Source organism: Phaenicophaeus curvirostris, chromosome 33 (genome assembly GCF_032191515.1).
Source record: "Phaenicophaeus curvirostris isolate KB17595 chromosome 33, BPBGC_Pcur_1.0, whole genome shotgun sequence".
Taxonomy (NCBI): domain Eukaryota; kingdom Metazoa; phylum Chordata; class Aves; order Cuculiformes; family Cuculidae; genus Phaenicophaeus; species Phaenicophaeus curvirostris.
Genome location: NC_091424.1, coordinates 753,883 through 777,377, shown reverse-complemented (window position 1 = coordinate 777,377; position 23,495 = coordinate 753,883). Strand labels below are relative to the sequence as shown.

The following is a 23,495-nucleotide window of genomic DNA, read 5'->3' as shown; positions in this document are numbered from 1 at the left end:
TCTCTGTCTTCTCCAGACAGGGAGAAGATCCGCGCCATAGGTGGCAAGAATAGATGCTCGGGCAGAGTGGAGGTGTGGCACCGCGGCTCCTGGGGGACAGTGTGCGATGACTCCTGGGACATGCGGGACGCTGAGGTGGCGTGCAGGCAGCTGGGCTGCGGCCCCGCGGTGTCTGCCCTGGGCGAGGCGGCATTTGGGGAGGGCTCGGGCCCCATCTGGCTGGAGCGGGTGGAGTGCCAGGGGACAGAGCTGTCTCTGCAGGACTGCTGGGCCCAGACTGGGGACAGGGGGCTCTGCCGGCACAAGGAGGACGCCGCTGTGATCTGCTCGGGTGAGTGGAGGGTCTGAGAGCCCCTCCTGGGTATTGCCAAGGAGCTGGGGCTACTCCCAGTGTGGCTCCAGAGCTCCTGAGAGCAAGGCCATCCCTGCAGAGTGTGGGAGCCCAGTGCCAAGAGTGGAATACAATCATGGAATGGATTGGGGTAGAAGTGAACTTCAAGCCCATACAGTTCTACCCTGTGCAATAGGCAGGGACATTTCACACTGGATCAGGTTGCTCAAAGCTCCATCCAGCCTGGCCTTGATCACCTCCAGGGATGAGGCACCCTTGACTTCTCTGGGTTGGGATGTCCTTCAGACTCTGTGGGTTTGGGATGTCCTTCAGACTCCGTGGGTTTCGGATGTCCTTCAGACTCCATGATTTTGGGATGTCCTTCAGAGTTCGTGGGGTGGGATGTGCTTCAGATTCTGCCCGTGAGTCCCTGCAGCCTCCAGGGTATCTCCTGGGCTGCCTGTGCCACTCTGCCCATGGCTCAGAGCGGCCCCCTGGGCTCCATCCCAGTGCCCCTGCCCAGCCTGGCAGGAGGGGCGATGCGGGTGGGATGGGGCAGGGATAAATGGGGAAGCGCACACACACACACACACTGAGTGTGTCAGAAAGCAGCTCCCTGGTGCTTGCACGCCCACCTTCTCAGTCCAGCTCTCCTTATCATCCCTTGCAGCTGCATCCACCACGGCAGCACCGCCCCCCCGAGCAGGTAACCTGTCCTCCCCGCTGCGCGGGGGCTGCCCAGGGCTGTGCTGGGACCCACAGCTGGGAGAAGGGGCTCCTGGCCAGGGTGTCAAACTCCCCAAAGGAGGCACCGGGTTAGGGGTGAGGTTGGGGACAGCTGTCATTTACCCGGCAGGGTGGGAGATCCCCAACCTCAGCCCCTGGGTTCTCCAGCCCCCTTTTTAATGGGGGGTGGGAGCCATGTGTCTCAGCCTTACCTCTCCCTGCCCTGCTGCTGCCCTTGCTGTGTTCCTGCCCCTGCAGATCCCACACGGGCCTTCCTGAGCAGCAGTGGGAGAGTCTCCTTGCCCGTCATCATCTGCATCATCCTGGGAGCCCTGCTCTGCCTGCTCCTGGCCCTCCTTGCTGGGCAAGTGCGAAGCGCCAGGGCTGAGCGCAGAGGTGGGTCTTTCCCCACGGCCCCAAGGGAAGGGGCCTCCTAGTCAGGCCAGAGGGTCTGTGGGTGTCAGTGAGGGGCGAGGGCAGAGCTGTGGGGACAAGAGCGTGTGCTGCCTGCTGCCCCACGTGCTGCCCCATCACCTGCCTGGCCACGGGCCACCAGCATCCAGGGACAGAGAGTCCAGGCAGGGACGGGGCAAGGAGAGAAACAGCAGAGCTGGGCTGGGGGAAACGAAGAGGAGAGGCCTGAGAATGAGCAGGGACAGAGCTCAGGGCAGTGTTGGAGGGGCTCTGGGTCAGGGGAGCTGCCAGGAGGAGTGGTGTGCAGCAGGGTCTCTCCCTAGGTTTCAGATCCCAGGGCTGTTCCCCATCCAGCCCTGACCTCCCCACAGCAGAGCATGGACCGTGCTATGGATCTGTGGGGGAGAGAGGGGGCAGAGCCAGGGGGAGAGAAGAGGTAGAAGCTGCTCCCAGCTCAGCACCAGGACCTGATCCAGGGGCAGAGGGGCACAGGGTCTGTCTCTGAGGGATGGTGTGAGGGTGTCACTGCCCTAGAAGATCTCCATGGGGGCATGTGCACTCCCTGAGAGGGTGCAGTGGTGCCCAGACAGCACAGTGGGGCTGTTGGGTGCGGACAACCCTGGGCTGGCCCAGGGAATGGGGCTGGGGAGCAGAGCAGGGTCCCGTCCTCTGTCTGTGCGTCCACAAACCAGCCCTGCTCCATCTGCAGCCTCCGAGAGAGCGTGGGAGCCCTTCTCTGAGGCCGTGTATGAGGAGATCGGGAACAGCCCAGCATGGGAGAAGCAGGCGAGGTTCAGCGGCTCAGGTGGGTGTGCATCCCTCAGGGGGGGAACATTTGGAGGGCTCTCTCCCCAGTCCCATCCAGGGCTGACCCACTGCAGCCCCTGACCCACGGTCCCTGCAGTGCTGGTGCTGTGGGGTGTGTGGGGAGAGCAGCCAGGTCCTGGGCCCGAGAGAGGACCTTCCTCCCCACAAGTCCAGCCAGGGTCAATTCCTCTCTCCCGGCCACTGCGTCCCCTATGGCACCCGAGGGCTGAGGGAAGGGGCTGTTCTGGGGCAGTTCTGGGAGCTCCTCTTGGATGGGGTTTGTCCCAGGGGTGCAGGGGGAACCCTGAGCCCCTCTCCACATACAGCCCTGGTGCTGTGCGTCCCCTGTCCCCAGAAGCACTGACCACGAGCTGGCTCAGCAGAGCACACTCTCCTCAGCCCCGCTGTGCCTCTCCTCAGGCTCCCATTCTGAGAGGTCCCTCACCGAGCTGCACCCCAAGGACAGCAAGGAGGAGGATGGTCTGGGGTCAGTGCCAGGTACTGGAGGGCAAGGAGGGGTTGATCTCTCCTACCTGCAGATGTGAAGAACAGTGGTGTTGCTGAGTGTCGCTGTCAGAGCTAGAGAGGACATGGCGGGTTCTCCTGTGGTGCTGCCAACACCAGTGTCTGAGCCCCATGTCCCTGCTCATCCTCCCGTCCTCTGCTCTGCAGGACACGGTTCCTCCCTGCCACCAACTCCCTTCTCCTTTCAGAGACCCCTGTCTCGCCTGCAGGTGACCCAGCAGATGGTTATGATGATGCCAGGGAGGCTCCTGACCCTGAGCAAGATCCTGTGTTGGGACCGGGAGGCTGGGAAATGCCTGGGGCACCAGAAGAGGGAGCAGGACCCAGTGATACACCTGGAGGTGAGAGGGAAAAAGAGCACTGCTGGTTCCTGGGTGCCACCCTGGTGTCAGATGAATTGCTGAGAGCCCAAAATCCTGTGGTGGGGAAGGTGCTGTGGAGTTTTCTTTGGAGGGCTGGGGGTGGGAGAGGGAGTGGAACATCTGAGGGCCGGGGAGCAGAGGGAGGAAGGTGATGCACGGCCCAGGAGGGGCACCTCGTGGGATGAGCACGCCATGGTCTTGCTGCTTGGAGGGGCAAACCTGCACTCCCAGAGCAGTGCTGGGGCCCTTAGAGCTGAGGGAGATGCTTGCTGTCCATCTCCAGAGAACACGGGCTATGATGACGTTGAAGAAATGTCCCTGGCCTATCCCCCTGAAGACACACAGACTGGGACCCAGGAGCTGAGTGCTCAGCAGTTCCTGAGCCCCAGGCCAGCAGAGCCCATCCCTGCAGTGGGACTGGGGGCAGCCAGGAGGGAGGAGAGGACTGTGCAGCTGGGAGAGCCATGAGCACCAGGAACTGTCTTTCTTTGTCCACAGCAGCAGGAACAATTGGGCATTGCCTCTATTTTTATTCCCATTTCAACCCGTATCTCTGTGTTTGGTGTCATTAGTGTTGGGCGCCATCAGAGCAGGTTCTGGCCTGGCTGGTATCGGGGTGTGTCCCTGAGCTGGTTGCAGGGAGCAGAAGACAAGGACAGGGTGGTGGGGCATGGTAACAGCTCAGAAACAGCAGCCTCAGAGCTGTGGGGCTGCAAGAGCCCCTGCTTCCTGGGGAACATTCCTGAGGCAGAGACATTTCCAGCTGCAGTTTCCAGCAAAACTGTGTCTCTACACATCCCCACGCTGCACCCCAGCAGCAGTTCCCACCTCCTGACCTTGGACTCCCCACGGTTCGGAGGTTCCGACAGAGCTGCTGAGTTAGGGTGAACCCTGGGCCATGGCCCCAGGGGGATCACAGCCATGGATCACCTCCCCAGGGGTCAGGAGGCAGCTCTGCTCCCGCTGCCCTGGCTCGGGGTGCAGGGCAGTTTCTGGGGCTCACGGGGCTGGGGTTGCCCCTTTGCTGGCTCTGCCAGGGCCTCGGTCTCCGTGGGCTCTTCCTGCTGCTCTGGGCCATCACAGACCCCGAGATCTCCCATCACAGCCCCACAGCCGCTTCCTAGCTGGGCAGGGAGTGCAGGGCCCCCAGCAGCCCTGGGAGCCCCTCCTCCTGCTGGGCTTCATCCCCCACCCCACTCCCTGCTGGCAGCTCCTTTACCCCTGGGGTGACCCTGGGGAGGCCTGGGGGCAGTCCAGGCTCACAGACCCCTCTGCCCTGGTCCCAGAACTTTCCTGCTGGCAGCCCCTGGTCCCAGAGCAGCCTCTCTGTCCCCTGCCCTGTGCCCGTGTCTCCCTGGGGAGGCGCAGGACTGCAGCCTGCCCTGGTGGGAGTTTCCCAGAGGATGGAGTCAGTGTTTCCAGTGCCCACATGTGTCAACCACCCCTTTGGAGGGCTCACCCTGTTCCCACTGGCATGAGGTGTATGGAGACAGCAGATCCCTCAGGAACAAGAAGCGGATGCTGCCCCACCAGTCCCACCTCCACTATGCTCTGCCTGACTCAGTGGCACCAGGTTCCCTGCCAAGGCTTTGCTCAAGCTAGCAGTGATGGCAGAAGGAAAGGAACCTGGAGACAGGGTCACAGGAGGAAACATTGCTCCTCCAGCTTGGGAGTGCAGCAGAGCCAGAGAGGACCAGTGCTCAGCTCCAGCTTGTGCCTGTGTGAAGCTGAGAGATCAGGGAAGAAGCATCCTTGGTGCTCATGATGCAGAGCCAGGTGTGATGGTGAAGTGTCGGAAACGACGGGAGACATGCACATCAGATGATGATCAACAAGTCTCAATTTATTGGGGATAAAGCAATGATATATATACATTAGTTAATTAGCTCATACATATTACAAAATAGAAGCTCATCATTGGTCACATTATTTTAGTCATTTACTACAAAAGGTCTAAATATAACACAATACTGCATTATTCTGTTACCACGGCTATTATGATTATCTAAACATCAGGTTCTTTAAAAAAGAACAACTACAAGCATGATTATCTCAGTCTAACTACATTCTGTACTATGATCTAAGCGGCTTTGAACTTGCTAAGCCTTGCATTTCGGCCATAACTATTGTAAAACAATAACTAAGCTTAGGTAGCCAAGCTTCGAGGGGCCTCATGACCTTTTTCTTGTAACCAAGTGCTCACAAGGTCATCCACATTTCCCCCGTTTTCTTTAAGTAAGAAAACATTGGCCTGTGACTTGTGGATTAAGTTGAGGACTGAGTTCTGCAAACAAGTCAGCAAACAAGGTAACAGGATGATTATTAACAGTATCACAATCCCTATACCTAATGCATACATAATAAATGTTCTGAGCCATGGACCCAGTCCAAAAGAGGACAACCACTTGTCTAAGGGATTAGAGACCACTTTAATATTTCGTGTGTGATCTCGTAACCATTGCAGGTGCTGGTGAATTGACTTAGAATTAGAAGACAAATTAAAACAACACATTCCTTCAAAATCTTCACAACCATGACCTTGAGCCAATAGTAAAAAATCAATGGCAGCTCTGTTTTGTAAAATTTGGTGTCTCAAACTATCCATATGTTGTGCCATTTCAGACAAAATTTCAGTAGTTACATTAGATTGTTTTACAATCCAACATGCCAATTTCCCTAAAGTATTCAATGCATGTGCTGTACCCACACCAGGTACAAGGGATGCAAAAATTCGGGCTGTCGGACCCCAAAGTTCCACTTGGTCATTACAGTCAGGTGATAACGCTGCTATGGAGCGTTTGAGACGATGGTTAGGAAAAAGAGAATGAATTTCAGACACATTTGGGGCAAATAAAGCCAGTTTTCCTAAGTAACAGGGACCTCCCATAGGGTTTCGGGGAATTCCTTGCCAAGCACGGTCTCCACATATCAAATAGAGATCATGGGGCAATTTCATCGCAGTGCGGTTTGCCCAAATTATGGTCTGATTCTTCGCCCATCCATAGGAAGGTCCACCACACATATACATGGCATCCCAAAAAGGCCATTCTTTAGGTGTTAACCACATTAGTTTGTCAGTTTTCTTATAAATATAAAACCCTAATTTAAAACATCCATATTCATTGGCTGTTCTATTCAACATGCGACTGCCTAACAGTTTGATCTCTTGGGGATCCCAAGGTAAAGAAACATTTAATCCTGCTAACAAACGGGCAGCACATTCATCCTGCCTTGTATGAACATCACAATTCCCTCTGGTCAGACCCTTAAAGTCTGACTTGTTGAACCCCAGAATTCCAAGTAGGCAAGTTTGAAAAGGGTCGGTGGCGGATGCCAAAGAGAGACAAAAGGAGGTTACACCCGTTTTGTTTGCCCAAGTTACCCATAAGTTAGTTCTTGGACTGATGTAACCTTGGGTCGACGACACAATCATGAGAACTAGGATCTCAATCTGCGTCATTATCAGAATTCGGGAGCGTGTTGTCAGTAGTTGCAACATTCGGTGCAGCCTTCGTCCACTTTGCTGGGACCCAGATAGGACCTGTAGGGGAAGATACACAAAGATATCCTCTGCCCCAATAAATTACTTCTGAAGGACCACACCATTTACCATCTTTGGGATCCTTATATAGGACTACAACAGGTTTGCTTGGTTGCACCTTTTCGTGATGGGCATCATAATGTAAAACAACAGGAGGATCTTTAGAATCTCCGAACACACATAAATGATTTAACACAAACAACGTTTTTACAAGTTTCGTTGAAATGTCAGATTCCTGACAAATTTTTAAATAACGTTTCAGCGTATTGTGAGTTCGCTCAATTATTGCTTGACCTGTGGGAGAATTTGGGATACCCGTTACATGTCGTATTCCCCACTCCTTCAAAAAACATGAAAGATTCTGGCTGCGGTAGGCAGGACCGTTATCTGTTTTGATTTGATGGGGCACCCCCATGACTGCGAAGCAGCTGGAGAGATGCCGACGAACATGGAGAGCTTTTTCTCCGACTTGGGCTGTAGCCCATATATATTTACTGAACGTGTCAATAGTTACATGGAGATATTTTAATCGTCCAAATTCAGAGACATGAGTCACATCCATTTGCCAGATTTCATTAGCAGTAAGGCCACGAGGGTTGACGCCTAATCCAAGGCCTTGTCCATAATTGTGATAACTACAAATTGGACAAGCCCGTACTATAGCAGTTGCTTCAGAATGTGAGATTTGAAATTCTCTGACAAGGCCTTTTGCATTTTGATGAAAAATGGCATGTGCTTCTCTGGCTAATTTTTGACTATCGATTGGGGTTCTGGTAGTAAGTGAGACCAATTTATCTGCTCTGTCATTACCTTCACCTAAACCAACATCCCATTTGTGACTACGAATGTGCAAAATACAAAATGCATTTTCCCTTTGTTTAATTGCCCTTTGTAATTGGAGAAATAACTCATATAGTCTTTTGTTTTGAACCACTTTGATAAAGGCATCTTCAATACGTTCCACAATTCCTGCAACATATAATGAGTCTGTGACAATGTTTAAAGGATCAGTCAAAGTCATCAATGCCCAAATCACAGCAGATAGTTCTAAGGTTTGTAGAGAGTCTGTTTCTTCTGCAGGCAAAATATGATGTTGCCATTTTCCGTCTTGCTGCCACGTTATGGCTGCAGTTCGAGATTTCCTTCCTGTGTCAGTATACGCGGTGATGGCTTGGGGAATTGGATCCCGTTTTCTTTTTGGACAGGCAAACCAGCGCCATTTCCCCATCCATTGTAGCAGGGGTGATTTAAATAAATTGATGTTGACGCTAGCTGAGGTACCCAAAAGGGCTTCCTGAAGGTCTTCACTGTTGTCAAGATACCACTGGAGAGTGTCTTTAGAGTTCATCGGGATATGTATCGTGGTAGGTTCACGACCATGAAGTTGCAAAACTCTTTCACGGCCTCTTTTAATAAGATGAGCTAATACTTCAACTTGTTGGACTAATGTCTTCATTTGTTGTAGACTTGGAGACATCCATTCTAAAACACTCAGTTCTGTTCCTTGTGATGAAATCTGAGCAATGGCTCCTAATAAATGATGCTGGCCCAGCCATATGAGTAGGCTGAGATCCTGTGATGAGATAAAACGAGAGGTACAGCCAGTTGTTATTCTATCTGCTATTTGCTGTATGACACACTTCTGCTCTGGAGTTACTGAAATTGCTTGAGCAGGATTTGTGCCTTGTAGTAATGGTCGTAGAGTGTCTAAAAGTTCATTGGGAATGCCCACAATAGGTTTCAACCACTGTAGGTCTCCCAAGAGACGTTGAGCATTATTTAATGTTTTCAGATTCAAATTCAATTGAATCTTTTGAGGAGATACTGTACGTTCTGTTAAAGTCCAACCTAAGTATTTCCATGGCGAAGAGCGCTGTATTTTTTCAGGAGCGATGATCAATTTTGAATGAGCGTTTGCCGAATTGTGTTTACTTGTTTGTCTGTAAAATGTGTTGCTTGTGCAAATAATATATCGTCCATGTAATGGTAGATAATCACTGATTTCCAATGTCTCTGGAGTGGTTGAAGAGCAGCATCAACATATAGCTGGCATAAAGTCGGGCTATTTCTCATACCTTGAGGCAGTACTGTCCATTCAAAGCGTTGATCTGGACCTTCTCTATTCAAAGAGGATAATGTAAATGCAAAACGTCTTGTGCCTTTTGGGTGCAAATCGATAGTGAAAAAACAATCTTTCAGGTCAATGATCAGTAGAGGTCAATCTTGAGGGAGCATAGATGGATTTGGGAGGCCTGGTTGCAAGGCTCCCATAGGTTCCATTTGCTCATTCACGGCTCTTAGATCATGCAAAAGACGATATTTTCCTGACTTTTTCTTGATAACAAAGATGGGAGTGTTCCAGGGACTAGTAGATAATTTTAAATGTCCTTGCTGAAGTTGTTCCTGCACCAAATGATGTGCTTGCTGAAGGCTTTCCCGTTTTAAAGGCCATTGCTTAACCCATACTGGTGTATCAGTTGTCCAAGTTATGGGAATTGGGAAAGACCAAGCAATGGCTACAAGGTTAAAGTGTGCTCATTTGTGAGAACCAGTCCCAATTGAGCGAGAATATCTCGGCCAACTAAACATTGAACAGTAGGTGGCAGCTGAACTATTGAAAAAACAGCAGAAACTTTCCGGCCATCAATTTTTACAGTCACGGTAGGTGATTGTTGGGCCAGTGTTAGACCCCCAACTCCAGAAACTGCTACTGTAGCTGGCTGAATTGGCCAATCAGAAGGCCAAAATTGTGGAGCAATTATGCTAGAATCTGCCCCAGTGTCAAAAAGTCCTAACAGTGTAGTATGAGTTCCTTGATAGGCCACAGTAACTTACATTTAGGACGCTCTGAGAGGTTCATTGTTAACAGCGTGAGTCCTCCTGTGGAACCAAATCCTTTGTCTTCTCGGGGAGAAGTAGAAATTGGAGTCAGCTTGTTGGTTAATTGTGGCATTGGTATCAATTGAGCAATTCGTTGTCCCTTGCGAATACAAACAGGTGGAAACGGCGTATGGGCCATAATCATGATTTCTCCGGTGTAGTCAGCATCAATGAGTCCAGGGAGTACGAAAAGTCCCAACATTGAAGCGGAGGATCTCCCAATTAACAGTGCTCCTACTTGGTGTCCATCAATTTTTAGTGGTCCGATGATTCCAGTTGAGATCTTGTGTGGCCGGTTCGTCAGCAAATTAGTATCTCCTGAGGCTGCCAAGTCGAGCCCAAGGCTGCCTCGGGTTGCTGGCGAAAGTGTAGAGGCAGTGCCGGTTGAGCAGCGGCCACTTGTGTCGTCGCGCGGAAGCTGCGAGTCGCGCTCCCATTGAAGTTTCCCGATCTGCGGCGACAAGCTCCAGTATTGTGTGTATCAGATCGGCATCGGGCACACCATATTCCTGTTGCTGCACATTCTCGCCGAGTGTGTCCGAGCACTCCACAACGATAACATTTCGGCCGGCCTCTGGGTTGTGCATTCCTTGTTTGCGCAGCGGACACTTGGAGAGGTGCAAGAGCAGCTAACACTTGTGATTGAGAGGCTTTTGCCTGTTCCTGTAATCCCTGTCCTAACTCTTTAATAGCTTCAACTACAAAGGTTTGTGGACCCACTGGAATGTGAGACATTTTCTCTAAGGCTTCCTCAATGGTCCAATTAGCTCCCAACGTGTTTAACACATTACGTGTAGTGGCATTACAATTTTGCAAGGCGCATTGTTTTAACAATGCTCCTTTCATGAAATCTTGCACTCCTGCACGTTCAATAGCAGAAGCAACTTTGTCTATAAAGGTACCAAAATGCTCGTCACGACCTTGTTTAATTCCCATGTAAACTGGTACACCACCCGGATCCTTTACACGAGTAATTGCCAACCGAACAAGGCGCATAGCTTCACGTAGTTTATCTGGGCCAACAAGTGCCTGAGCCTCCGTTCGCAAAAATGGTCCCAGACCCATTAATTCCTCCATAGTTATATCATGAAGGGGATCTGCTGGGTCTCGCTGCACAGCTAGGCATTGATTTACCAAAGTTTGCCAATGAGCATTAAAAAGCAGTTGTTGATGTGGTGAAAAAAGGAGGCGAACCACTCCTCTACAGTCGGAGGGCAATAATAACTGTGTATCCCATATATAATCTAACATTTGTTTAACGGGTTCACTGCTCACTCCAAACTGACTAACAGTGGAGCGGAGCTGTGATAAAAGCTTCCAGTCTAGGGCTGTTACAGTAGCATTCAATCCACCGCCGGGCAAGGGATGATAAATTACTGGGCACGCCAACTGAGCAGCCGCGTGAAACACATCAGCATCTCCCGTATCTACACCCTCTCTAGCTAAAGTTGCCCATGCTTCTCGATGCTCCCTTGCCATGGCTTCGGCCAAATCCGATTCAGCACCAGGCAAGGTATCACCCTTCGGGCTAGGAGACGTGGTAGATACCTTGATAGGGGTTGGAATAGAATCAGAGGGGAGTGGATCTGGCGGTGAGTCTACTGCCGGGGGAGTAGCAGCTGGCAGAGAATGTGGAGGCACCGCCGGGGGAGCAGAGGGAACAACTGCATCAGGAGGTGGAGGAGGTCGAGGGGGAGGGAGAACAACAGTATTTGTGCTGGGAGGTAAAATAGGAACCTGCATCCAGTCAGAGATATAAAACTTATTTTTATCTTGCGCGGCTGTGGCATGCACGGCGGCTTTTTGTTCTGCCTGGTACTGTAACAGCTCATTATGTATAATTTTCCATGCTTTACCGAACTTCTTTGCGGTTTTGTCCCCATCAATTGCTGCCTCCCATAATTTATCTCCGAATTTGCGCCATTCAGACAACTCGTGTACAGTATGCGGGTTTTGAAAACAACCCTGCTCTTGACCATATGCTAATAAATTTGGAAGTTTCTTTTTTAAATCTACATCTTTGACCTGTCGCTTAGTTAAGAAACAGGTAAATAAATCATATGCTGCTTGCCTCTCCATACCTTAAAACGTCAGCGCTGTTGCGGCTCTCCAAGGTCTCGGCAGCACGTATCGACCAGGCTCGTCTATACGGTCACCTGGGGCTCGGCGTGGTTCCTCCTGCGCTTATAGCCGTCCTCGCCGCGTAAGGACTCGAACCACTCGTCGTTCCGCCGTGGCAACAAGGCTCGTATATACGGTCACCTTTATCACGTCGGGGTCACCATTTGTCGGAAACGACGGGAGACATGCACATCAGATGATGATCAACAAGTCTCAATTTATTAAGGATAAAGCGCTGACATATATACACTAGTTAATTAGCTCATACATATTGCAAAATACAGGCTCATCATTGGTTACATTATTTTAGTCATTTACTACAAAAGGTCTAAATAGAACACAATACTGCATTATTCTGTTACCACGGCTATTATAATTATCTAAACATCAAGTTCTTAAAAAGAAACAACTACAAACATGATTATCTCAGTCTCACTACGTTCTGTACTATGATCTAAGCGGCTTTGAACTTGCTAAGCCTTGTGTTTCGGCCATAACTATTGTAACATAATAACTAAGCTTAGGTAGCCAAGCTTCGAGGGGCCTCATGACCTTTTTCTTGTAACCAAATGCTCACAAGGTCATCCACAGTTTCCTTCATGTTTTCTTCATGTTTAGTGCTTCACGTCCAAAGGCAACAGATGTCCAACAGCAGCTCCATCACCCAGTTCCTCCTCCTGGCATTTGCAGACACACGGGAGCTGCAGCTCATGCACTTCTGGCTCTTCATGGGCATCTACCTGGTTGCCCTCCTGGGCAACAGCCTCATCATCATCACCATCACCTGTGACCACCACCTCCACACCCCCATGTACTTCTTCCTCCTCAACCTGTCTGTTCTTGACCTGGGCTCCATCTCAACCACTGTCCCTAAATCCATGGCCAATTCCATCTGGGACACCAGGGCCATCTCCTATGCAGGATGTGCTGCCCAGGTCTTCTTTGTCATTTTCTTGTTTGGTGCTGAATATTCTCTTCTGACTGTCATGTCCTACGACTGCTACGTTGTCATCTGCAAACCCCTGCACTACAGGACCCTCCTGGGCACCAGAGCTTGTGTCCACATGGCAGCAGCTGCCTGGGGTGCTGGGTTTCTCTGTAGTTTGCTGCAGACGGCCGATATATTTTCCCTGCCCCTCTGCCAGGGCAATGCTGTGGAACAGTTCTTCTGTGAAGGTCCCCAGATCCTCAAGCTCTCCTGCTCACACTTCTACCTCAGGGAAACTGGGCTTGTTGTGTTTACTGCTTGTTTATTTTTTGGCTGTTTTGTTTTCATTGTGGTGTCTTATGTGCAGATCTTCAGGGTTGTGCTGAGGATCCCCTCTAAGCAGGGAAAGTACAAAGCCTTTTCCACCTGCCTCCCTCACCTGGCTGTGGTCTCCCTCTTTATCAGCACTGGCATGATTGCCTATTTGAAGCCCTACTCAAACTCTTCTCCATCTCTGAACCTTGTGGTGTCATTTCTGTATTCAGTGATCCCTCCAGCACTGAACCCTTTGATCTACAGCTTCAGGAATCAGCAGCTCAAGGACACAGTGTGGAAACTGATAACTGGATGTTCTTCATAAGACATAATTTCCAATCTCATTGCATGTCCAGTCTGTCTTCTTTATTTATTGTCTGTTGTGGTGGTTCATGTTCAACTCTTTAAGCTCCATCTAGAGCAATAAAAAGCACTGTCATGGCTTAACTCCATTATCAGGTCAGTTCCACACAGCCACTAACACTTTCACCCATGTTTTGACGGGAAAGAGTATTGGAAAGGAAAAGTGAGAAAACACACAGATTGAGGCAAAAGCGTTTCAATTGCTAAAGCAAAACTGTGCTTGCAAGCAAAGCACATCAAGGGATTCATTCATTATGTTCAGTCAGCAGGAAGGGGTTCAGTCAGCAGGAAGGGGTTCAGTCAGCAGGAAGGGGTTCAGCCATCTTGGGACAGCAGGGCTCCATCAACAGTAATGGTTTCTTAGAAAGACAAAACCTATCATTTTGTATGTCCTCAACCTCTTCTTTTTAACTCAAATTTAATTGCTGAGTGTAGCATCCTATGTTAAAGAAAGACCCTTTGGTCAGTTAGGGTCAGCTTTCCAGCAGTGTCCCCTCCCAGGTTCTTGTGCACCCTTAGTCTACCCCCTGATGGAGCCGTGTGAGGAGCAGAAAAGACCTTGACACTGTGTGAGCCCTGCTCAGCAATAACAAAAACTTTCCTGGGTTATCAACAGCACAAATCCAAACTTCACCCTGACTCTGGCCACGGTGAAGAATGCTGACTCTACCAAAACCAGCACAATAAGCAAGTGACATCTCATCCCCATCATCCACACATCTACCAGTGATACCACAAGCACCATCTCAGGCCAGATTCCTTCTCCAACCCTGTTCCTCACTCAGCCATGAAGGACATCACAAGAAGCTCTAAGAGCCTGGCCCCACTCTCCAGTCCTATCATTTACTCAGCCAATTGTGACCTCACAGATGCCTGCACAAGCCAGGTCACTTGTCCCACCCAGACAGCTGCTCAGGCCAAAGTGATGTGAGGAGTAGATGCACCAGCCCGGTCCTGTTCATACCCAAACAGCTTCTCAGCCACGAGATACCTAGAAACAGTCCACACAGGCAAGGTGTCTTCTCCTGCCCCTCCACACACTCAACCGCCTCTGACCTCACAAGGGCCATCAAAAGCTACTGCTCTGTGACATAATCAGACACCAGTGACATCACAAGGCCCTGTAGAACACAAAGGCCTGGAGCGAGCCTGCAGTGTGTGGTCGTACCAGAGACATCCCACGTCCCTGTGCAAGGCAGGAACCTGATCCTGGTCTGAGACCTCCTCAGCCACAAGAGACATCCCAAAGCAGCAGCACAAACCAGGGCTTTACTACTGACCTGCCACCCCTTTGGATGCTGAGGCATCAAACACCCTCACAAGCAAAGGGGCTGCTCCTCTGATCAAACCTTCTCAGCACTTCTGGCCTCAGAAGCACCTGCACAGCCCAAGGCAGCCTGTGCCCTGTCACCCACTGACCCAGACATCAGCAAAAGGCAGGGGCTGGTCCTGCCCTCGAACCTATTTAGGGACCTGTGACCTCACAGGCAGCGCCGCAAGCCAGGGTCCTGCTCCTGCCCTGCCCTCTGATCACTCAGGGGTGACATCCCAAACACCAGCACAAGCCAGCTGCCTCCTCCTGGCCCATCAGCCCCTCACCCATCAGTGACAAGGTGAGCAGCTACACAGACCAGGGCTCCCTCCTGCCTTATCACCTACTCAGCCACCTGGGACATCACACAAAGCTGCAAAAGCCTCATGCCTGCCCCTGCCCTAAGTGCTGCAGAGCCACCAGTAACATCATAAGGACCTGCAGCAGCCAGCTGTCCGTTCATTCCCAGTCAGCTCCTGAGGCACCAGGGGCAGCAGAAGCAGCGGCACAAGCCAGGGCCCTGCTCCTGCCCTGTCACCTATTAAACCACCAGTATCATCACAAGCACATTTGGAAATCAGTCATGTTCCTGCCCTGAATTCCTTTTGGCATGACAAGCTCTTGGTGAACCTGGTGTACCTTATCAAGGAGTCACAGAATGGTTTGATTTGGAAGAGACCTGACAAGTCATTCAGTTCCCACCTCCTTCCATGGGCAGGGACACCTCCCTCTGGATCAGGTTGCTCCAAGCCCCATCCAGCCTTGCTTTGAACACCTCCAGGAATGGGGCAGCCACCACTTCTCTGGGCCACCTGGGCCAGGGCCTCACCACCCTTGCAGGAAAACATTTCTTCCTAAGATCTCATCTCAATCTCCCCTGCTGCAGACTAAAACCTTTCCCCTCTCATCCTTCCTCTGCTCTCCCTGATCAAGAACACCTCCCCAGCATTTCTGGAGCCCCTTTCAGCACTGGAAGCTGCTTAAAGTTTTCTCTGCAGCCTTCACATCTCCAGGTTTAGCAACCCCAAATCTCTAAGCCTGTCCTCATACCCGAGGTGCTCCAGCTCTCTGAGCAACTGTGTGACCTCCTGTGGATTCACTCCAACAGGCCCGTGTCCTTCCTGTGCTGAGGACTCCAGAGCTGGATGCAGGGCTCCAGGGGAGGTCTCAAGAGAGCAGATAAGGGGTCCAAATCCTCTCCCTCACCCTGTTGATTTCACTGCTTTGGATGCAGCCCAGGACACGGTTTGGCTTTCTGAGCTGCAAGCACACATTGCCAGCTCACATGGAGCTTCTCAAGCCCCAGCACCCCAAGTCCTTCTCCTCAGGACTGGTCCAAATCCATTCTCTGCCCAGCCTGAATTTGTGCTTGGGATTTCTGTGAGCCAGGTGCAGGAGCTTGTTCATCTTCATGAGGTTCACTGAGCCCCATCTCTCCAGCCTGTCCAGGTCCCCCTGGATGGCATCCCTTCCCTCCAGCATGGTGACTGGGCCACACAGCTTGGTGTCATCAGCAAACTTGCTGATAGTGCCTCCATCCCACTGTCCATGTCTGTGACAAAGGTGTTAAACAACACCAGTCCCAATACCGACCCCTGGAGAACACTCGCCACTGGTCTCCACATGGACATTGATCCACTGACCACTATATCTTGAGTGTGATCTCCCAGAGATGTCATTTAGTTCCCAACAGGACAGTCCTTCTACCTGTCAGGTTTCCCCTGAAAGGCATCCCTAAGGCACAGGAATGGGGTTCTGAATTTAGCATCACCAAAAAATACCGTGAGAGCTGCTTCCTCTTAGACTTGAACACAGTTGGTCAACTGCACAGGGCTCAGGAGAGTCCTCTGTGCCCCCTCACCGAACTCCAGGGTGTCCCCTGGCCTCCGGGGCTGCTGTGAAGGAAGTTAAGCCCATCCCAGCCAGAGTCAGCACACAAGAATGGGGGCCCAGAGATGGACACCACAGTGTCCTGGTGGCATGACAAGGGATGAACAGGGAGGACAATCACTTCCCTCCCTCTTTTGGTGAGCCTCCTCTTTACACACTCCAGGGCACTGCCGGACACATGACTGGATGTCCTTCTGCCTTCTGTTCCCCAGCAGCACCACAGACTTTTCCATAGAGCTGCTCCCCAACCAGGCACCCCCACCCCAGGCCCTTTAATTCCATGGTTTCAGTCTATCCCAGGTGCAGCCCCTGGCCGTGGTCCTTTGTTTCATGAACTTCCTGACAGGACAGCCCTTGTACCCATCAGGCTTCCCCTGAAAGGCGTCCCTAAGGCACAGGAATGGGTCTCCCAAGGGCGTATCACTGAAAAAAGGGGTAAGAGTTGCATCCTCTAGGCATGGATCCAGGTGTTCCACTGCACTAGGATCAGGAGAGCCCCCTGTGCCACCTCACCAAACCCCCATGTGTCCTATGGCCCCCAGGCAGAGTACGGCCCCTTCACCACTGCTCTCTCAGCCCGAACATCCAAGGCAGCCTAATCAGAGAGTTTGTGTGGAGCATGACAGGGAGGAGGGAAGTCTCCTGTTGATTAGGAAAATTCATCACCCTTCGCTTTTCTTCATCTCCCACAGACCTGCGTGCAGCCAGGTCTGTAAGGAAAGCAGGGGAGATGGTGCCTTGGAGCTGGAACACTCAGCTCTTGGGTGCAGGGAAGTCTGACGGAAGGAAAAGGGATGCAGGTGCCAGGGGGACAATGAGAGCAGTGGTGGGGCTAGAGAGGTGAGGAACAAGGCTGTCCATGCAGGGTCAGACCTCAAGGGATGCTTCTCCATGGTGCCCAGACCTCCTGAGGTGACATGTGTCATCAATGCCCATTGAAGAAAACGTCTGTCACCTCTTCTCTGAGCTGAAATGTAATGAAATAGAAACTTAATATTAAAACATATTTTCATTAGGTGCACTTTAAAATCTTCCTCTTCAACCACACTGGGAAATGACTCTGAAGAGCTGTCCAATGCTTGAAGACCTGAAGAAAACTTTAGAATAAGAACATGCTCGTTAAGGCTTTCTGTACTTTAATGAAACCCAGGGTGGATTTGCTGGTGAGTCCTTGAACCTCAGCTCCTGAGACGAGGCTGAGGAAAACACTCAAGAAGTCAACAGCAGAACTCAGAGTACCTTGAAGTCTTAATTGGTCTCAGTGAAGACCATTCCAGACAAGGGCTCCCAAGGGACTCATTAGAGTTGAGAACTGGAGGCCATGATTGCAGACAGGCAAAGGGGCTGTGCAGGCAGCTGGGATGTTGAGAAAAGCCTGGGTTTGCTTGGTGAGGCAAAAAGGCCAAGCCCTGACCCCCATTGTAGCTTTGGCTACAATGACACTGGTGTCATGAACATTCTCACATTGCCAAGTCACATTTGCAGCAGTTATTCCATGTTATTCCATGTAATTCCAAATGCAGGCCGGTAGAGTTACGTGAGATGCCAAGGCTCTCACACAGCTCCAAGGAGTTGTAAAGAAGGGGGTCATAAAAGGGTCAAGTCATAAAAGAGGCAGCTTATGGCTTATATAAGAGTCAGGTCATACAAGATTCAGGTCATAGGAGCTGGGTCACAGTAATATTGGGTCATAGACTTGATAGTCACAGAAGTGCCAGGTAAGAAAAGGGACATAGGCGTCTCTGGACACAGAAGGCTCCAGACATAAAAGAGTCTCAGCCTCTGGCCTGGACAGGCGCACACTCTCCTGGGAGGAAAAATGGTTGGGTGGCCGGGCCCAGAGAGTGGTGGGAAATGGATTTAACTCCATCTGAAGGCCAGGTCCAAGTGGTGTCCCCAGGGTTCAGTGCTGGGTCCAGCCCTGTTCAATGTCTTTAGCAATGACCTGGATGAAGGGATCGAGTCCAACCTTAGCAAGTTTGCAGATGACACTAAGCTGGGTGGAAGTGTCAATCTGCTGGAGGGTAGGGACGCTCCGAAGGGATCTGAACAGGCTGGATCCATGGGCAGAGACCAATGGGATGAGGTTTAACAAGGCCAAATCCAGGTCCTGCACTTGGGGCACAACAACCCTGAGCAACTACAGACTAGGAGAAGTCTGTCTAGAAAGCTGCCTGGAGGACAAGGACCTGGGGGTGTTGGTTGACAGCGACTGAACATGAGCCAGCAGTGTGCCCAGGTGGCCAAGAAGGCCAATGGCATCTTGGCTTGGATCAGAAATGGCGTGACCAGCAGCTCCAGGGAGGTTCTTCTCCCTCTGGACTCGGCACTGGTGAGACCGCACCTCGAATCCTGGGTTCAGTTCTGGGCCCCTCACCACAAGAAGGATGTTGAGGCTCTGGAGCGAGTCCAGAGAAGAGCAACAAACCTGGTGAAGGGGCTGGAGAACAAGCCTTATGAGGAACGGCTAAGAGAGCTGGGGTTGTTTAGCGTGGAGAAGAGGAGGCTGAGGGGAGACCTCATTGCTCTCTACAACTACCTGAAAGGGGGTTGTGCAGAGGAGGGAGCTGGGCTCTTCTCCCAAGTGACAGGGGACAGGATGAGAGGGAATGGCCTCAAGCTCTGCCAGGGGAGGTTCAGGCTTGACATCAGGAAAAAATATTTTTCACGTAAAGGGTCATTGGCCACTGGTAGAGGCTGTCCAGGGATGTGGTTGAGTCACCTTCCCTGGAGGTGTTGAAGGGACGGGTGGTTGAGGTGCTAAGGGACATGGTTTAGTGATTGATAGGAATGGTTGGACTCGATGGTACCATGGGTCTTTTCCAACTTATTGATTCTGTGAAAAGGGACCCAGGAACCCCCCCAAACCCCCAGTAGGGACCAAGCACACCCACCACCACCACCACCAAGCCCACGAAAGGGACACTGGGACCCCCACACCCCTCAAATTCCCCTAAAGGGATCTAGGACTCCCCAAGTCTGTCCTAAAGGGACCCAGGACCCCCTAAAGCCCGAACCAAGACTCCCCCAAATCCCCCCAGAAAGAATACAGGACCCCTCCAAATGGGACCTGGGACACCCCCAAGCCCCACAGAATGGATCCAAGACCCACTAAACCTTCCAAAAGAGACACAACTCCCCTCCAAATCCCCCAAAGGGGACTCAAGACCCCTAAAACCTCCCCCTTGAAAAGGGGCCCAGGACTCCCCAAACCCTCAAAGAGGATCCAGGAAGCCCCAATTCACACAATGGGACCCAGGACCTCCAAAACCCACCCCCGGAAAATGGACCCTCGAGCCCCCAAACCACCTAAAATTGAATTCAAGACCCCACCAAGTCCCCCAAAATGTGAACTAGGACCCTCCCAGCCTCCTCTGAAATATAGCCATGTACCCCCAAACCCCTTCAAAAGGGACACAGGACCCCCCAAAACTCCCCCAAAAGGGAACCAAGACCCCCCAATATGCCCACAAATGGCATCCAGGACTGCCCCCCGCACACCCCCAGAAGGGACCCAGGACCCCCCACAACTCCCCCAAACCCCTTTAAACCCCTCAAAAAGGACCTGTGACCCACCCCAAAACCAGACACAGAACCCCCCTAAACCCCCCAAATTTACCCTGAAACCAGCCAACCCTTCCAAACTGGATTCAGGACTCCCCCAACCCCCCCAAGAGGGACACAGGACCCTCCCCAAACTTCAAAAAGAGACCCAGGAACCCCCCTCAAATCCCTGAAACGGAATAAGGACCTTCCCAACTCTCCAAGAAGGACCCAGGGCCCCTCCTAAATCCCCCTAAAAGGGACCCAGGACCCCCCAAACACCCCCAAAAGACCGAGGACCTCCACAACCCCTCTCTAAAGGAACCCAAGACCCCCCCCCAAAAATCCCCAAAAGTGAGCTGAGACACTCTGAATTTCCCCCAAAAGAGACCCACAGACACCCAAAAGGGACTCAAGACTCCCACAAACCACCCAAATGCGATCCAGGACCCCCTGAAGTCCCCAAATGGGATCCAGTGCCCACCAGACACCCCCTAAAGTGATCCACTACTGCTCCTTAAACCCCTAGAAGGGATCTGGGACACCCTGAATTCCCTCAAGAGAGATTCAAAGCCCCCCAAAAGGGATCCAGGAGCCCCCTTAAACTTCAACAGAGGGAATCAAGACAAACCCAAACCCCCTAGAAGGGACCCAGGACCCCCCAAAATCCCTCCAAATGGGATCCAGGACCACCCCTCACAAACTGCCAAAAGGGACCAAGAACCCCAACAAACCCCCACAAAGCTAGGGAAAGAGACGGAGTTGAGGGAAGAGAGACAGCTGTTGTGGTGGACCCCGTCAAAAGCTTTACAGAAGTCCAGGTAGACCACATCCTTTAGTTTAAATGAGTGCAATAGTCATATTTTTCAACACCCAAACATAATGCAAACCACCAGCAGTGGTGACATGGTGCAAACCATAGGCCATCTGACCAAGCTCAGAGCACTCAGACTTTACAGCAGGGTGATGGGTGTGTGGAAGTGGAGAGAGAACAGCTCTGGGACATGAAGCGCTAGTGCCTGGCAGTGCTGCCCTGTCAGGATTCTTTTCCTCTCCACCCATGCCCACAGGAATTGTCCCTGCAGCTCCAAAAAGGCCTTGGAGGAAATATATCAGGAAACAAGAGGTGTTGATTATCCCTTTGTATTATTTAAACATGCAGAGAGCACAGCTCCTCATTTACACAGCCAAACAGTAAGAAAATAGAAGACGACAGTCAATTAAAAACAGAATGACAAGATTCTTGGTATTAAAAAACCAGCAACACCAACAACACATAGAGAAGTCAGTCTGGGCCTGCCATGAGTTGTATGATAACTGCTATGAAGAATATAATGAGAAGTTCATTGCTTAAGAGATTGATCCAGCTATCAGTTTCCACACTGCATCCTTGAGTTGCTGATTCCTCAAGCTGTAGATGAGGGGATTCAATGTTGGAGGCACCACTGAGTACAGAACTGACACCACAAGGTCCAGGGAAGGAGTGGAGATGTAGGGGGGTTTCATGTAGGCAGACACTGCCGTGCTTATAAACAGGGACACCACGGCCAGGTGAGGGAGGCACATGGAAAAAGATTTGTGCCGTCCCTGCTCCGAGGGGATCCTCAGCACAGCCCTGAAGATCTGCACATAAGACACCACAATGAAAACAAAACAGCCAAATACTACTAAGACACTGATCATAAGAAGTCCAGCTTCCCTGAAGTAGGAGTGTGAGCAGGAGAGCTTGAGGATGTGTGGGATTTCACAGAAGAACTGGTCCAGAGCGTTGCCCTGGCAGAGGGGCAGAAAAAATGTATTGGCCGTGTGCAGCAGAGCATTGAGAAACCCAGCACCCCAGGCAGCTGCTGCCATGTGGACACAAGCTCTGGTGCCCAGGAGGGTCCCGTAGTGCAGGGGGTTGCAGATGGCAATGTAGCGGTCGTAGGACATGACAGTCAGAAGAGAATATTCAGCACCAAATAAGAAAACCACAAAGAAGACCTGGGCTACACATCCTGAGTAGGAGATGGCCCTTGTATCCCAAAGGGAATTATTCATGGATTTAAGGACAGTGGTAGAGATGGAGCTCAGATCAAGGAGGGAGAGATTGAGGAGGAAGAAATACATGGGGGTGTGGAGGTGGTGGTCACAGGCGATGGTGATGATGATGAGGCTGTTGCCCAGGAGGGCAGCCAGGTAGATGCCCAGGAAGAGCCAGAAGTGCAAGAGCTGCAGCTCCCGTGTGTCTGCGAATGCCAGGAGGAGGAACTGGGTGATGGAGCTGCTGTTGGACATCTGCTGCCTCTGGATGTGAAGCACTGAACAAAAAGAAAATTACAGTAATAAGTTAGGGGGGACTTTATTGAGTAAAATCAAAGCCATTTCTCACACTTCACCCTTGCCACTATTTTTCAGTTTCTCTCAGCCCTTCTTTCAGCTATGTGCTGAAAGAACCCTTGTTGGTGCTGGCTGAATGTGCCGGAGGACCAGATCCTCAGCCAGCTAGCTGTGAGGAGTCAGCCCTGCAGAGGGATCCACCTCACACCACCTAATATCTCACCCTTTCTGAAGGTCTCAGCCCCCACTTTCAGCCCAGGACACACAGGGGTCATTTCAGAAACAAAACAACATTTTCTCTCTCATTGCATCTCTGCTCATCTCAAGGGGCCTTCACGTAGCACAAAGATGTGATAAAGCAGGTTTCCATCCGGGAGGGAAGTTCACAGCTCGGAAGGACACCTCAAGGACAGCCAAATGTCCTCATCATGCCATTTGTTGAAGGGACATTCAGCTCCTTCCCCAGACCTACTGACTACATTGCCCAGCGTCTCACAGCTCAGAGCAAAGCTGGGACACAGGTTCCCATGGACACAACTGCAGGAAGAGAGCAACCAGTTCAGAGGGTGAGTCTGCAGCTGAAACTCCCATCCCCAGAGAGCCTGGCAGCAAGAACCAGAGAACAACAGCAAGAACAGAGACGAGGGGATAAACAGGGACAAAGAGAGTGAGGGTCTGGCTGTGGGAAGCCAGGGCAGAGGCAGCCAGGCACACAGACAGCGCTCCCTTTCCCCAGCTGTGCTCATCCCCTCCCAGACACCAACCATGCTGGGCAGTTGCTCTCAGCCCCTGGGCTCTGGAGAGGGCACTGGAGCTGTGGCTGCAGAGGAGGGGGCTCAGCCTTGGAGCCCAGAGCCCTGAGGGCAGAGGCTTTGCATTCCCTTACACAAACCTGCCTGTTTACAGGTCACTGCCTGGGTGCGGGTTCCTGTTTGCAGGTGGAAAAGGGCTGAGCAGCCTTACGGGTCAAGAAGTCACCTGGCTGGTGCTGTCCATAGACAGAGAAGTTACTGAAGGCATTTTACTACGGTCTTGACTGACCTAAAATTCACTCAGAGCTGCAGTCCAGGAATCTCAGGGATGGATTAAACATGGAGTGCTCAATTTATGCTTCTGCT

The 23,495-nt window shown here is 51.5% G+C and overlaps 4 protein-coding genes across 4 annotated transcripts in view; 2 read left to right on the top strand and 2 right to left on the bottom strand.

The window, feature by feature from the left end:
* Window positions 1–23,495, top strand: part of LOC138732498 (antigen WC1.1-like) — a 236,620-nt gene that overhangs the window by 4,080 nt on the left and 209,045 nt on the right. The window contains exon 6 of the mRNA XM_069879102.1: window positions 17–331. Within this exon, the coding sequence (XP_069735203.1) occupies window positions 17–331 (315 nt within the window). The remainder of the gene's footprint in view (window positions 1–16; window positions 332–23,495) is intronic.
* LOC138732474 (olfactory receptor 14A16-like) lies at window positions 12,349–13,275 on the top strand. Its single transcript, XM_069879083.1, has one exon. The coding sequence runs from the start codon at window positions 12,349–12,351 to the stop codon at window positions 13,273–13,275; it is 927 nt and encodes a 308-aa protein (XP_069735184.1).
* On the bottom strand, window positions 21,409–22,335 carry LOC138732473 (olfactory receptor 14A16-like). Its single transcript, XM_069879082.1, has one exon. It carries the CDS (start codon window positions 22,333–22,335, stop codon window positions 21,409–21,411), a length of 927 nt encoding a protein of 308 aa, XP_069735183.1.
* The window catches only part of LOC138732470 (scavenger receptor cysteine-rich type 1 protein M130-like), a 107,785-nt gene continuing 105,698 nt past the window's right edge, over window positions 21,409–23,495 (bottom strand). The window contains exon 21 of the mRNA XM_069879081.1: window positions 21,409–21,681. Coding sequence (XP_069735182.1) covers window positions 21,409–21,681 — 273 coding nt within the window. The remainder of the gene's footprint in view (window positions 21,682–23,495) is intronic.

Bases quoted from the DNA above. Each gene is read 5' to 3' on its own strand.
- LOC138732474 (XM_069879083.1), top strand. From the start codon at position 12,349: ATGTCCAACAGCAGCTCCATCACCCAGTTCCTCCTCCTGGCATTTGCA.
- LOC138732473 (XM_069879082.1), bottom strand. From the start codon at position 22,335: ATGTCCAACAGCAGCTCCATCACCCAGTTCCTCCTCCTGGCATTCGCA.